At 39.2% G+C, this 15,741-nt stretch overlaps 1 protein-coding gene across 1 annotated transcript in view; it reads left to right on the top strand.

The window, feature by feature from the left end:
- Positions 1–10,258: 10,258 nt before the first annotated feature.
- LOC133563230 (anoctamin-9) overlaps positions 10,259–15,741 on the top strand; it is a 45,173-nt gene continuing 39,690 nt past the window's right edge. The window contains exon 1 of the mRNA XM_061917239.1: positions 10,259–10,653. Within this exon, the coding sequence (XP_061773223.1) occupies positions 10,633–10,653 (21 nt within the window). The 5' untranslated portion in view covers positions 10,259–10,632. The remainder of the gene's footprint in view (positions 10,654–15,741) is intronic.

Raw genomic sequence — 15,741 nt, 5'->3', positions numbered from 1 at the left:
TGGTGCATTCACAGATGTGTACGTTACCCATGCCTTGGGCACTTATCCGCCCTCATACCATCACAGATGCTGGCTTTTGAACTATGCGCCTATAAAAAAACGGATGGTTCTTTTCCTCTTTGTTCCGGTGGTCACGACATCCACAGTTTCTAAAAACAATTTAAAATGTGGACTCGTCAGACCACAGACAACTTTTTCACTTTGCATCAGTCCATCTTAGATGAGCTTGGGCTCTGCGAAGCCGGCGGCGTATCTGGGTGTTGTTGATGAATGGCTTTCGCTTTGCATAGTAGAGTTTTAACTTGCACTTACAGATGTAGAGACCAACTGTAGTTACTGACAGTGGTTTTCTGAAGTGTTCCTGAGCCCATGTGGTGATATCCTTCACACACTAATGTTGCTTTTTGATGCAGTACGGCCTGAGGGATAGAAGGTCAATAATATAATTGCTTACGTGCAGGGATTTTTCCAGATCCTCTGAACCTTTTGATGATATCACGGCCCATAGATGAAATCCCTAATTTCTTTGCAATAGCTGTTGTTCTTAAACTGTTTGACAATTTGTTCACGCGTTTGTTCACAAAGTGGTGACACTCACCCCATCCTTGTTTGTAAAGGACTGAGCATTTCATGGAAGCTGGTTTTATACCCAATCATGGCACCCACCTGTTCCCAATTAGCCTGTACACCTGTGGGATATTCCAAATAAGTGTTTGATGAGCATTCCTCAACTTTCTCAGTTTTTTTGCCACTTGTGCCAGGTTTTTGAAACATGTTGCAGGCATCAAATTCCAAATGAGCTAAAAAAAAATAACGTTTTCGAGTTCGAACGTTAAGTATCTTGTCTTTGCAGTCCATCCAATTGAGTATAAATCGAAAAGGATTTGAAAATCATTGTATTCTGTTTTTGTTTATGATTTACACAACGTGCCAACCTCACTGGTTTTGGGTTTTGTAGTTTGAGTTAGCTCAGTTTCACACTACCCAAAAACATGGTTTCCTGGACAAAGCAGTGACATAGTTAGGCTCCATGTGAGCTTATATGAATAGTTTAAAGTATTTAACTTTTTCTAATGTAGCAATATTTTGACTCTTTTAACCACTATCTTCCCGCTCCGCATCCCATCCCCCCGTTCAGAGAAGCCTCTACTTCCAACCTTCCCCTTTCCTAACGTCACTCGTGTGTTTTCTTCTGGTTTAAATTTAGTTTCAGGGCCTCCTTGTCGCCCCTTAATGTGGCTTCCACAGTATGTACTTGTGTAATTATGCTGGCCTGCTCTGATGGGTGTGTCAGTATACATAGAAACACAGCCACTCATTTTCCTCACCACTTTTTCTTTAGTCTCATATTGTCCATTCTCAACATATGGGTCTTCTTGGTTGTGCACTGCCAGAATTTAATAGCCGTAAGTAATAACAAGGGCAAGCAGGCCCACCTGTTTGAAGGATGAGTATTAATTATAGTGCATGTACAGCATGCATTTTAATATAAACGTTTGTAGTACAAATAGGACGGAGCAAAAATTCCCAGTTATGATCAAGTGTTATGCAATGCGAGTTTGTTTGATTGGTTCAAATATTTTTAAAGCAACTGAGAAAAAGAAGAAGAACAGTTTTCCTGTTATGCAGTTATTTTGGGGCTTTTACCCACATCCATGCAAGCGAGGAGAGACAATTCGAACTCGACATGCAGAAACGTTCCAGTTTATATTCGAGGGGCTATCTTAAAGTAGGCTGTAGTAGGTTTTGCCAGTGTGGTGAGTTTAAAGGCAGGTGAGGCACTGTGGACTTTACTTTTTTTTTTTTTTTAACTGGAATTCATATTCTCTCATCAATCTTAATACAGGCTGCCCATTAAGATGACAACAATATAATGATGATAGTCATTTACTTTCATAAAAATGTAGTTAACAAATGTTTGTTAGTCTCATTTATCTGCGTTGATAAAATAAAAAAATAAAAACATTCGGAATCTTTCTTACCTTCTGCTGTATTAAGATGTGAAGTACATGCAATATAGCTGATTTGCAATCACGTGACTTAGAGGCACTTGCAGATATCAGGTGATGGTCTGGACTCTTTAGAACAGTGGTCCCCAAACTACGGCCTACGGGCCGAAAACATCCCGCCAGCGACCAAAATGCAGCCCGCGGGAAGTCCTAAGTTAAAAAAAAATATTGTTATTATGAGACATTTGTGATTTAGGGCTATATAAATAAACATTGATTGATTAATGATTGATTTTTATTTTTTTTATTTTTTATTTTTTCTAATCCGTCCTTTTTAATCCATTTTCTACCGCTTGTTACTCTTGCGGTCTCCTAGTCACTCAGGCAAATCATATTGTCTAAAAAGGCATTTTTCCATTGATAACGTCACATCGCGCTTGCGCTGCAGTGTCGGGCAAGTGTGCGGCAAGCATACTTGCTAACCCTCACGATTTTTCCAGGAGACTCCCGGATTTCAGTGCCCCTCCAGAAAATCTCCCGGGGCAACCATTCTCCTGAATTCCTCCCAATTACCACCCGTACAACAATATTAGGGGCGTGCCTTTAAGGCACTGCCTTTAACATCCTATAAAACCTGTAGTCATGTCCACTTTTCCTCCACACAAACAGCATCGGCGCAGTCACATAATTTATATGGGTTTTTAAACACACTTAAGTGAATGCAAGGCATACATAATCAACAGCCATACAGGTCATATGGCCGTATAAACAACTTTAACACTGTAACAAATATGCGCCACACTGTGAACCCACACCACATTTATAACAACGACAAGCCCTGGTTCACACCTAAGCTCCAACAGCTGCGCAAGAAGAAGGAGGCTGCGTGGAGAAGCGGGGACCTGAGTACCTACAGAGAAGCGAAGTATCTCTTCAACAGGGAAGTGGAGAAAGCTAAATCTGTGCACTCTAACTGTCTACAGGAACAGTTCCGCTCCAGTGATTCTGCGGCCGTTTGGAGAGGGCTAAGGGCCCTTACGAACTATAAGCCCAAAGCCCCCCAGGCCCTGAATGACCGAACTCTCGCTCAGGGCCTCAACATACGTTACTGTCGTCATGAACGGGCTTCAACTCATCAAAGATCTGCTCCCCCCACCATGAACCTCCCCACCAATGCCAGCACTCCACTAAAAGGATTTAAAGGACTACAAGGACATCACATGACTCCAACAACATCACAGGACTTTAAAGGCCCTCTCTAACCGAGAGGAGGATGTACACCGGCAGTTCTTGAAGCTGAACACAGGCCCCCGGGCCGATGGTGTCTCCCACTCCACCCTCAGACACTGCGCGGATCAGCTGGCTCCTGTCTTCACAGACATTTTTAACACCTCTCCTGCTTTAAGACCTCCACCATTGTCGCTGTCCCCCAAAAAGCACGGATCACAGGACTCAATGACTACAGGCCGTTTGCGCTGACGTCTGTGGTCATGAAGTCCTTTGAGCGCTTGGTCCTGCCCCACCTCAAGGACGTCACCGCCCCCCCTCCTAGACCCACTGCAGTTCGCCTACAGAGCCAACAGGTCTGTGGATGATGCAGTGAACCTGGCCCTCCACTTCATCCTGGAGCATCTGGACTCCCCAGGAACCTACGCGAGGATCCTGTTTGTAGACTTCAGCTCTGCCTTCAACACCATTCTCCCTGGACTGCTACGAGACAAGCTCTACCAGCTCAGCGTGCCCGACTCCCTCTGTAGTTGGATCTATCACTTCCTGACGGACCGAAGACAGCACGTGCAGCTAGAGAAGATTGTCTGGTACAGTCAAACCACTAACAATGGTACTCCTCAGGGCTGTGTACTTCCCCCCTGGCTCTTCTCCCTTTATACAAACTGCTGCACCTCCAGTCACCAGTCAGTAAAGCTGCTGACGTTTGCGGATGACACTACCCTCATCGGGCTCATCTCAGATGGCGATGAGTCTGCCTACAAGAGAGAGGTGGACCGGCTGGCGTCCTGGTGCAGCCTCAACAACCTGGAGCTGAACGCCCAGAGAACAGTGGAGATGATCATGGACTTCAGGAAAGTCACAGCTCCACCATCCCCTCTCACCCTGTTTGACTCTATCACCCCCGTCTCCATTGTGGACTCTTTCCGTTTCTTGGGCACCACCATCACCCAAGACCTCAAGTGGGAGCCGACCATCAGCTCCCTCATCAAGAAGGCCCAGCAGAGGATGTACTTCCTGCGGCAGCTGAGGAAACTTACGGTGCCAACCAAGATGCTGGTGCAGTTTTATTCAGCCATCGTCTAGTCCATCCTCACCTCCTCCATCACCGTGTGGTTCCCGGCCGCCACAGTCCAGGATAAGCATCGACGGCAGCGCATCGTACGTGCTAATGAGAAGGTGATTGGCTGCAAGCTCCCATCCCTCCAGAACCTGTTCTCCTCCAGGACCAGGGAGCATGTGGGTCGGATCACAGCTGACTCTTCTCACCCTGGACACAAACTATTCTCCCCTCTCCCCTCAGACAGGAAACTACGGTCCATCCAGACCCACACCTCCCGCCACCTGAACAGTTTTTTCCCCTCGCCATCAGACACATGAACAAGAACAAGATCTGATAGCTCACTTACAGCTCATCTTATTACCTATTCTGTCTTATATGTTTTCTATGTTGCACGATTGCACCAAGAAAAATTCCCAGTTTGTGAACCCGTTCTCAAACAATGGCAATAAAAACTATTCTGATTCTGATTCAAACAAGTACGACAAACACATTTCAGGAGAGCATCCGCACCGTAACACAACATAAACACAACAGAACAAATAACCAGAATCCCTTGGAGCACTAACTCTTCCGGGACGCTACAATATACACACCCGCTACCACCGTACCCCGCCCACCTCAACCACAACCACGCCCCCCTCCACCTCAAACCCCCCCGCCATCTCCCGAATTCTGAGGTCTTAAGGTCGCAAGTATGGTGGCAAGTGCACGCTCATTCAGTCAATTAGTGCGCGAGGAATATTTGCTGTATATATATATATATATATATATATATATATATATATATATACATACAGCTGTATATATATATATATATATATATATATATATATATATATATATATATATACATATATATATATATATATATATATATATATATATATATATATATATATATATATATATATATTAGAGATGCGCGGTTTGCGGTCTCATCCGCGGATTCCGCGGATAAACCGCGGTTCGGGCGGGTGACATGACGAAAAAATAGATTTTAATTAGATTCGGGCGAGTGGCGGTTGAACCATCCGGAAATATTTGATATACATGGTTCTGGGATCGGTATCCTTTACCATTCAAAGAGACATTTAAGATCCGTGTCACAAAGCGAAGAAAACAAAAGGAGACGCTAATATTTTTTAGAATGACTGCCGGAAGTCACCCAGACAATAAGTATTAGGGCGTGCAATGAAGCCATTGGCTTTGTCGCCTTCTACAGCATGTACGATCTGCTTGTCAGTCCAGCAACATGTTGTGTGTGGTTTCCTCAGACAAACGCACAGGACTGCAAGGCATACTGGGTGACACAGAGTACACTAATGGTTGTGATATAAACAATTTTAACACTCTTAGTAATATGCGCCATGCTGTGAAGCCACACCAAACAAGATTGACAAACACATTTCTGGAGAACATCATCCCAGTAACACAACATAAACGCAACACAACAAATACCCAGAATCCTTTGTATCCAGACTATTTTATACACCCCGCTAGCAGCAAACCCGCCACCTCCCGTGCGTCGGTAAGGTGGGCGGGGTTGGGTGTGTAAAATATATTCAGGGGTTATCACGGATACAAAGGATTATGGGTATTTGTTGTGTTCCGTTTATGTTGTGTTACTGTGAGGATGTTCTCCCGAAATGTGTTTGTCAATATTGTTTGGTGTGGCTTCACAGCGTGGCACATATTAGTAAGAGTGTTAAAATTGTTTATATCACAACCATCAGTGTACTCTGTATCACCCAGTATGCCTTTCAATCTTGTTCGTGTGATTGCGGAAGCTACACACAACATGTTGCCGGACTAACAATCGGTTTGTACATGTTGTTGAAGGTGTCAAAGGCAATGTCATATATATATATATATATATATGCAGCCCGACCCTCGGCCAAATTTTTTAAAGAAAAACCTGGGGACCCCTGCTCTAGAGTCCCATTAGGCTATTGTTTATTTATCAGCATTAATGCAAATTTGGGCATATACATTGGGGTGCATTTATCAAAGTCAATCAATCTAAGTTATTTATATAGCCTTAAATCCCGAGTGTCTCAAAGGGCTGCACAAGCCACAACAACATCCTTGGCTCTGATCCCACATCAGGGCAAGAAAAAATTCAGGCCACGACAGAGGTGTCATTTAACTAGTTGTTAGTCAATGTATCATCCCGAAATTTATGAAAACATTTTATGAAGGTTGAAAAGTTATCTAGTGCTGCTTTAAGTATTAAGTACAATTCATGTCTGCAGTTGTTTTTATGCTGTGAAGTTCATATTTTGTCTCATTATTTAGCTGTATGTATCCCTGTTGTTTAGCATGAATCTTTGTTTGAGGTTATCAAGATTCAGTATATGCTGTTCAGCTTACGAAATTTATTCATCTAGTTTATTAATACTATCAAGGATATTTTCTTGAAGTTAACGAATAGCACCAAATACGCTATAATGTGGTAATCTGTATCGAATAAAGCAAGTGGCTTTCCTGCACAACAAAAACAACTAAGCTATTAGTTTCTGTTATGAAAACAGAAAATGAAAATATAATGGATGGGACCAACAATTACAATATTTATTACTAGGAAGGCCTTTGTAGATATATTTAGGCATAGCAACAACAAACGAACACAAACTAAAACAATCTGTTGTCCTTTCTTTCCATTTCCTTCTGCTCTCAAACACTACTAATATAGTAGAAAATAAACTCGAATGCATTGCACAAATTTTTTCAAACAAATCAAATGTTCAAACAAACATTTTACAAAGTGATGGCTGCAGACACAGGCATGGTCTGATCATATTCCACAAGATGATGAAATTGATTGTTTTATGGGCCAATTTGAAGCACCTTTGTTTTTTTTCCCTAACTTTATTAACTTTATGAAGCACTTCTTTCGGGACCATATGAAAGCTCTGTCCTATCTCTATATTTAAATGACTGGACCACCCAAGAACAGGCCAGCAATACAGCCTTTTCTGTTCAAACTCTACAGTCACTCTCACTTACTTTAATGCTACGCTTAAACCGGTTGATCATCGTGTGAATTAAGACGCGACGTGACGTCATATGGAACTCAGCTTTTCTCTTTGAAAATGTACTTTGGTATGGTCACCTTTGTTTTGTCGGAAAGTCCAGTTTGGAGAAGTATTTGATCTTGGATATATACCCCTCGATATTGGCAGCGACATTCATTCATTCAATCATTCACTCAGCAGATGATTAAAACATTGTTCTTGCATTTGCAAAACAAAATAACGCCGGCATTCTCACTGATAAAACATGATAGAAACATGCATCTGCTGGCTCACTATCACCCCCACAGTGTGGGGTCAGAGTTCTACAAGAGGCTTTGGCCTACAGTGTACAGAGCCTACACCGTCTCTTTTCTTTATTTATAATCCGATTATCAAGAATAATGTCACATTGACATTCAACAATGTACAATTTAAAATGTAATGGTTCAAAAATATCACTGCAAACATTATTTTGGCAACATTGCGAAAAGCAGACCAGCCAATAAGCCATGCCCTTTATACTATATGCTTACCTCTTTAAGACCAACTTTTCTAGATATATAAAGATTTATATTTACAACAATAATAATACATACATATTATGCATATATAAAAAAGCTTGTTGTGAAAAATTTGTTGGAATTTCACAAGAAAAACTTATAATTTTGGCAGTATTGTAATAAAAGTCTAAATTTTACTCAACAAAAGTCAAAACATTAAAACGAAACATTTGTGCAATATTTTGATAAACGTTGGAATTTTACTCAATAACGGTCGCAATTTTACAAGAAAAGCTTAAATATTTTGCAATTTTATGAAAAGAGTCATAATTTTACTCGACAAAAGTCACCATTTTATAAGAATATTAAAATAATAATCAGAATTTTGCTCAAAAAATTTCACTATTTTACAAGAATAACAAAAAAAAGGTAAATACTGTGATAAAAGTCAGAATTTTTTATGACAAATGTCACCATTTTGCATTAAAAATGAATAATTTTACATAAAAAAAAGTTACAATTTTACGAGAAAATATTGCAATATTACAGAAGCAGAAAGAATGTTGTAAAAAATTGTTCCCAATTTTATCAGAAAAAAGTCGACACATGAGAAAAATACTTTTAGTAAAAATTTTTAGGGATTTTTTTGTTTGTAATTGGTTTTTAATCTTCATTATTTACTTCACGTTATTACAGTCTCTATATACATATTGATTTTATTTGTTTTATTAATTTTGGCCAAATGGAGCACGTTTCAATTTACACACACTTGTTATTTCATATGTTGACCAGACGGAGAGCACTTTTAAAATATACACAGAGACAATTTGAAAAATCGCTCCTTTTTGGGACCAGCCTAATTTGAATAGACTTCACCACCAGGGGTGGAAATGAGACTTTCTCTATTAGGTGCAATGGTTTTCCGTATTTGGACCATGATTTATGTTCTAACTTGTTCACCGGTCCTCATATGGAAAGTACTTTTTCTTGTTGATGTCTCAAGAAGGGTAGAAATACAAGAATACACACACACACACACACACACACACACACACACACACACAGACAGACACACACACACAGACAGACACACACACACCGACAGACACACACACACACACACACACACACACAAGAACGCACAGACCCGGAAGCCTCATTTTTACATCAGTAAATTTAAAATCAAATCTTATATTTGTGTCAGTGTGGTATTTATTTGTGTGAATGTGCTTTAAAACCTCAGTTATGTAAATCACAAGTTTTGGTAGTAAGGTCAAAATGTCAATACAAGGATCTGCCAATGTGTTAACAGCAGGGGTGTCAAACTCATTTTATCTTTAGCATGGAGGGAAATCTATTCCCAAGTGGGCCAAAATGGTAAAATCATGGCACGATAACTTAAAAATAAAGCAACTCCACTTTGTTTTACTTTAGCCTAAAATAGAACAAGCACATTCTGAAAACGTACAAATCACAAATAAACCTCTGGAAAAAACACTTCAAGTTTGTTGAAAATTCTGAGGAAATTGGTGCAGCTTCAAAAACACAATGAGTTTAGACTTTGTCTCAGTGCATCTACAAAGCCAGGATTAAACTTTAAGTCACAGTCTTTCTTGGATTGAACAAAAAACACAACATTTAAACTCTTGTAGGAATCAAACACCTCCTTTGTCATGTCCACGTATCGATCCATCGCTAACTCAAGAAACGTATAAAACGGAGGTAAAAACTGTTCAAAAGGATTAAGTTCACTTTTCTCATATTTGACAGAGACATTTTGGGGACGTAAGGGTGCCAAATGACGATGTGTTCGAAGCAGAAGACATAAAACGGCAGGTTTTAAGTTACATGTGGGTCGAAGAGGAGGAGCCACAGTCACCCTTTACTGTGTACCTCGTTTGCTTGCCTAACAGAATTGTTATTGTGACATCCAGTGGACGCATTTAGAACAGCATTTTATTTTGTTAAAAAAAAGGAAGCACATTTTTAGACTTAGAAAACTCATCAGGTGGGCCGGAGAAAAACTGTTTGGGGGCCTAACAGGATAGGATAAGATAGGATAGGTCTTTATTGTCTTTGCGCAAGTGCAACGAAACCGTACGTTCGACACCCCTGGTTTACAGTGCACCTCCTCTATACAACAGGAGCACACTACTGTTTTTTAGGGATTTTTCTGCAAAAATGTTTGTCTTGCAAGTTGTGAACTGAACTCCAGGGCCGGTATGGTGTCATTCCTTGGCCCCGTGGACTGCCAGTAGATTAGCCCTGGGCTGGAGAGATAACTTTTAGCATTTCAGTTTGGCTTTGGCTTTTCAGGATTCACACACAAGTTCTGCCAAAATTGCTTTTTTGTCAATTAGTACTTAATTCAATCAATGTAGGGTGAATGCATTTGCCACATGAGTGGTTGAGTGAATGTGTCATAATAAGAGAGGCGCACCAGCTATACACGACTCTGGTATTTAGTTGCGTTTTGCTGCCACCTAGCGGCCGATGTGAGTCACTCCTCATCAATTGACCAGGAAAAAGCAGCACTAAATATCATTCCATCGCACCTGGAAGGACCTCATCGACACCAGCTCTCCCTTTGAGGGGCTAACCCGCCGCAACGCTTGTTTTTAATGCCGTTTACTGACTTGTAGAGACGCGACAACAGTGACGGACTGTGACGGCAGCAATAGGTAGAATAGCCTCACATTCTTTGGATAAACAACGACGCCTTCGTTCCAAGAAAGACTACGGAAGTTACCTGCCCGAAAACAGGAGCTCATCGCAGGCTCGAGAAGACGTGGAATCTGCTTTTTTTTTTTCTTACGTTTTATATTTACATATTTTTTTTTCACATCAGATCGGGTTGGCTTTCCAGTGCTGCTGTAATCATGTCTGGCCACAGGAGACAGGTAAGTAAATGTGTTCATTCGCGAATTCCTATCATATGTACAGCATTAGCAAAGTATGAAAGTATGGTGTTGCGTTCACGGACAGGCCTGTAGCTTTTAGTACAAACAACCAACAACATGACACTCAATAACAACGCCACACAATGTCCACATGGCCATAAAGTATTAACTGACACAAAGTTAGGTACAGTACCCCTTTACAGTCCAATTAAATCCAATACAAAAGCTGTATTTAAAATGTTGTCTCTGAATAATAACAATGTTCAGTTATATATATATATATATATATATATATATATATATATATATATATATATATATATATATATATATTATATATATATATATTATATATATATATATATATATATGGCAGCTCCCTCCATCAGTGTGTGAATGTGTGTGTGAATGGGTAAATGTGGAACTAGTGTCAAAGCGCTTTGAGTACCTTGAAAGTAGAAAAGCGCTATACAAATACAAACCATTTTATTTTATTTATATATATATTTTATTTTTATTTATTTTTTTATTTATATATATATATATATATATATATATATATATAACAAATATCCATTATATATGCAGTCAAGACCAAAATGATTAATACGCCTGGCAAATTTTGACATAAAGTTAATTGTATAAAACCATCAAGTTTTTTCTAGATTGGAAATGACTCAGGTGTCATAATAATAAAACAATGTACAAGAGACATTGTGGGGTGGGGGGCAGTTTGCCGACGTTTATTTGAACAAAAAGTGGCATGTCCAAAATTATTCATACCCTTTTGGCTTATGAAAGCTGTATTTAAAATGTCTCTGAATAACAATAACAACGTTCAGTTTGGATTGACACTCTCAGTATGTGGGTGTAGTTTGCAGTGGTGCATCATTCTCACGGCGGTTTTGTAATGTTTTGTTTAACCTATGTATAGCTACACGTAATGTTCTTATATAATTTCGTAAAACTAGTCCTTTAACGGTGTCAATAAAAATGGATCGATATAATAGACACTTAGTAAACATTTCAGAGATTAGATGCAGAGTAATTTGAATTACTTGTACTAATATGGAATATTTTTCCTTCACTTTGATATAATTCCCCCTAAACGTCCATATGCAAATTTAAAAGACAACCAATTCAATGTATTATTCCTTTTTATTTGTTTATGTGGTACATAAATAGTATCATCATCTATTGAAGGATGCCCACTGGGATATAATATGGTCGTTCACAACAATGCATTTCTATTTATTTGTTAAAATTAAAGTTGAAGTACCACTGATAGTCAAACACACGCTAGGTGTTGTGAACTTACCCTCTGCATTTGACCCATTCCCTTGTTCCACCCCCTGGGAGGTGAGGGGAGCAGTGAGCAGCAACAGTGGCCGCGCTCGGGAATCATTTTGGTGATATAACCCCCAATTCCAACCCTTGACGCTGCGTGCCAAGCAGGGAGGTATCTGGTCCTATTTTTATAGTCTTTGGTATGAATAGGTCAGGGTTTGAACTCACGACCTTCCAGTCTCAGGGCGGACACTCTGACCACAAGGCCACTGAGCAGGTTAGGGGTGTAAAGATTCCTTTCAACAACAATTTTATTCAGAATTTTTGGTTGCCAATACGGTTCAGGGAAGATATAAATATTTAGAGCAATACGATTCAAACCGATTTTGAGTTGAAATCGATTCAGTAACTTTTATGCAAAAAAAAAAAATCAACCAATGTGACTGAAACAAATATTGGATACAAGGCACTGTATGTGAAAATTCCTATAGTACTGTTATTTCTTGTAAGCAAATTAGGTATAAATGATTTATGGAGATAAACAAGCAAGTAAACCACAATTAATGGGCAATACATTCACATCTTATTTGAATAAAGTGCAACCAACACTTTATGTTGAATCAACAAGAGGAAATACTTCCTGCTCACATTTTCAATATTCAAGAAATGTTCAATAAAAGTACAGTAACCAACATTTTAACAGTATATGTATCTGCTATGTTTGCTGTTTTTATTCCAACATAATATATTACAATATCAGTTTCAAAAATAAGAATACAACCAAAATCTATTCAGGTCGAATCAGCTGTAGGTTAACATGCTACTTTTAATGTTGTTTTTTGACATATGAATAATACAAATACTATATAAGTTTAAATTAATAAAAAAAAAAGTGCAATCAAATCTCTTCAGATTAAATGAGCAGTGGTTAGACTTGCTACTACTGTCATTTAAAAAAAAATAGCTACGATAGCAGAGAATGTCACAACCAATGCAAACGCGACAAAACAACAACATGAAGCCACAACTTCCAGCTATAGCATGATTGCAAAAACCCACAACAAATACAAACGCCACAGCACAATAACATAAAACCATGACACAACAACTACAATCCAAAACACAACAATATAAAGACCGAACACAAGTGACAGCGGACAAGTTTCGTCGACTCACTGACATCCTGAAGCGGAAAGTTAAAAACGGTGTAATGAACAAAGTCGGAATAGTAAGAAAAGTGTTACTTTTTCAGTAATAAATAACTTTTTCAATACCACTTATATACTATGTTCATTACACTGTTTTTAACCTTCCACCTCGGGAAGTTGCTCTGTCCCTGGAAATTGCTCCGCTGACTCTTCTGTTTTGTCCGTCATGTCCTTTGTGGCTTAAAGTTGTGTTTTTTTTTTTAAATTGATTGATTGAAACTTTTATTAGTAAATTGTACAGTACATATTCCGTACAATTGACCACTAAATGGTAACACCCAAATAAGTTTTTCAACTTGTTGTAGTCGGGGTCCATGTTAATCAATTCATGTTACAACTTTGAGGGACGGCGTGGCGCAGTGGGAGAGTGGCCGTGCACAACCCGAGGCGCCCTGGTTCAATTCCCACCTAGTACCAACTTCGTCACGTCCGTTGTGTCCTGAGCAAGACACTTCACCCTTGCTGCTGATGGGTCCTGGTTGGCGCCTTGCATGGCAGCTCCCTCCATCAGTGTGTGAATGTGTGTGTGAATGGGTAAATGTGGAAGTAGTGTCAAAGCGCTTTGAGTACCTTGAAGGTAGAAAAGCGCTATACAAGTACAACCCATTTATCATTTGTTGTGGCTTTTACAATCGTGCTGTAGCTGAAAGTTGTTGTGTTGTGGTTTAATGATAGTCTTGCGGCGTTTGCATTTGTTGTGACTTTTCTCGGCCACCGTAGCTATCCACCATTCTTGTTTTGTAGACTGATGGAGATAACCGCATAGATTTGAATAACATTGAATGGCCTTACTGTTAGACTTCATTTAAATCCACCATGCTAAAGTCCAATGTTTTCCTTTTTCTAGTATCGATAAAATCGATTGATTGCTTTTTAAAACAATATTGGATTGATACCTATCTTCCAGAAGGCAAACTTTGCCAAGCACAGATCAATGTAGTTAAATCTAAGTAATATAAATCGATACATCGATTAATCATTACACCCCGAGTAGTTTTCTGTTTCAAGTTTTATTACAGCTCTTATATTGGATGTTATTAGACTGAATACACTACCTGAGTTTATGTACAACATATCTTGACACCAGTGAGTACATCCCTCAAATTCCAGCAACCATTTTGTTATACCTTCTCAGGCAACAATACTATAGAACTGAAACTTGGATTTACTTTGGAGTACTCAATGCACAACAAAGTCAAGTCAGCCATTACTGTCTAAACAGCTGGCAGCACAAATGAGTACAGTTCTCAGTCGACATGTCCATATTTCCCTTGTGGATCATTAAAGTTTGTCTAATTCTAAGTTTATTGTGTCTTGCGCTTGTCCACCCTCCTTCCGCTTGAGGATACCTCACAGGTGCTCAATTAGTTTCAGGTATTGATGGGTAAATGATGCCCTAGTGAGTGTATGACACACTCACTACCCGGATCGACACTGGACTGACACTGTGTTAGTGTTTCATAAATGTCCTCCGCCATCTGCCTGATTAAAAAAAAAGTGACGCAATCAAAACAATTCAGGCAAATTCAAACTATCACCGCAAATTCTGCGTGGCCTCGCAACTTTGTCCAATGCTGCAACATCCTTGCATATTTTGTGCCGATCAAATTTATCCGAACTGCGCTGAAAATGTTTGTTTCTTGTTTAGATTACCCAGGAACAAAGTGTATCAATATATCAGCTCTTTGCTCAAATGGCACAAATGACATCCTGCCGCGTAGCTCAAACCTACTTCCTGTTCCTGTCAGTGGCGCTCAGCCTTCTGGGTAATAAACATTTACTCCCTAGTTTTACATATATTTATATATGTATTTAACATGTATTTATCCAGGGTAAGGCAATGAATAACCACTTTTTATTTGCAATTCTGACCTAGCAAGAAGGCAGCATTTACATTTTAGAGATGTTGAAATGTGATGATAATTTCTCATTGTCTCTCATTTACCAAAAAATATTAGCGCGATAGGTAATAAATAATCATATGGGGGGTTAAATTGTTTTCCAACAAAAATGTATGTTTAAGAGTTCAAAAAACTCTTGAAGCGTAAAACATACACACAGAATGTCTGCAACATGTGGACGACTAAACAGACAGCGGACGATAGGGAAGCCTTTGGCGATGTTTTTTTCTGTAATTTATAATTAATTGTGATTATTATTAAACAAAACAGTAGTTTAACAACAAACTACAATCTGTCTACTTTTAGGTCTGTATGGTATAAAACGAGGAAAACTTCGAGAGTATTTTTTGCCAAATATTGTTGAAATTGCTTTTAAAGTTCATGTTACAAGAAACACTTAAAACATTGAAACCAAATTTATAAAATCACAAGTTGTCTCAATGTAAAATAAGCCGCACTTTTGCTGCAACCTTCCGAAAAAGCTGCCACTAATTCCAGGCGAAAATCAGGGATTTTAGACCCCAAACGTCACAAAAAAAAATCTGCAAAATCCTTGAGGGACTGAATAAATTGTTAATAAGTGAGACCCTTACATCAAATCTAACTGTGGCGGTCCAAATGTTCTTTTTGGCGGGCCACCACAAACACATGAAAGTATGGTAAACAATATTGTCGCTTGAGAAAATATATTG

This window comes from Nerophis ophidion, linkage group LG12 (assembly GCF_033978795.1).
Source record: "Nerophis ophidion isolate RoL-2023_Sa linkage group LG12, RoL_Noph_v1.0, whole genome shotgun sequence".
Lineage (NCBI taxonomy): Eukaryota > Metazoa > Chordata > Actinopteri > Syngnathiformes > Syngnathidae > Nerophis > Nerophis ophidion.
This window is presented reverse-complemented; position numbering and strand designations above follow the sequence as displayed.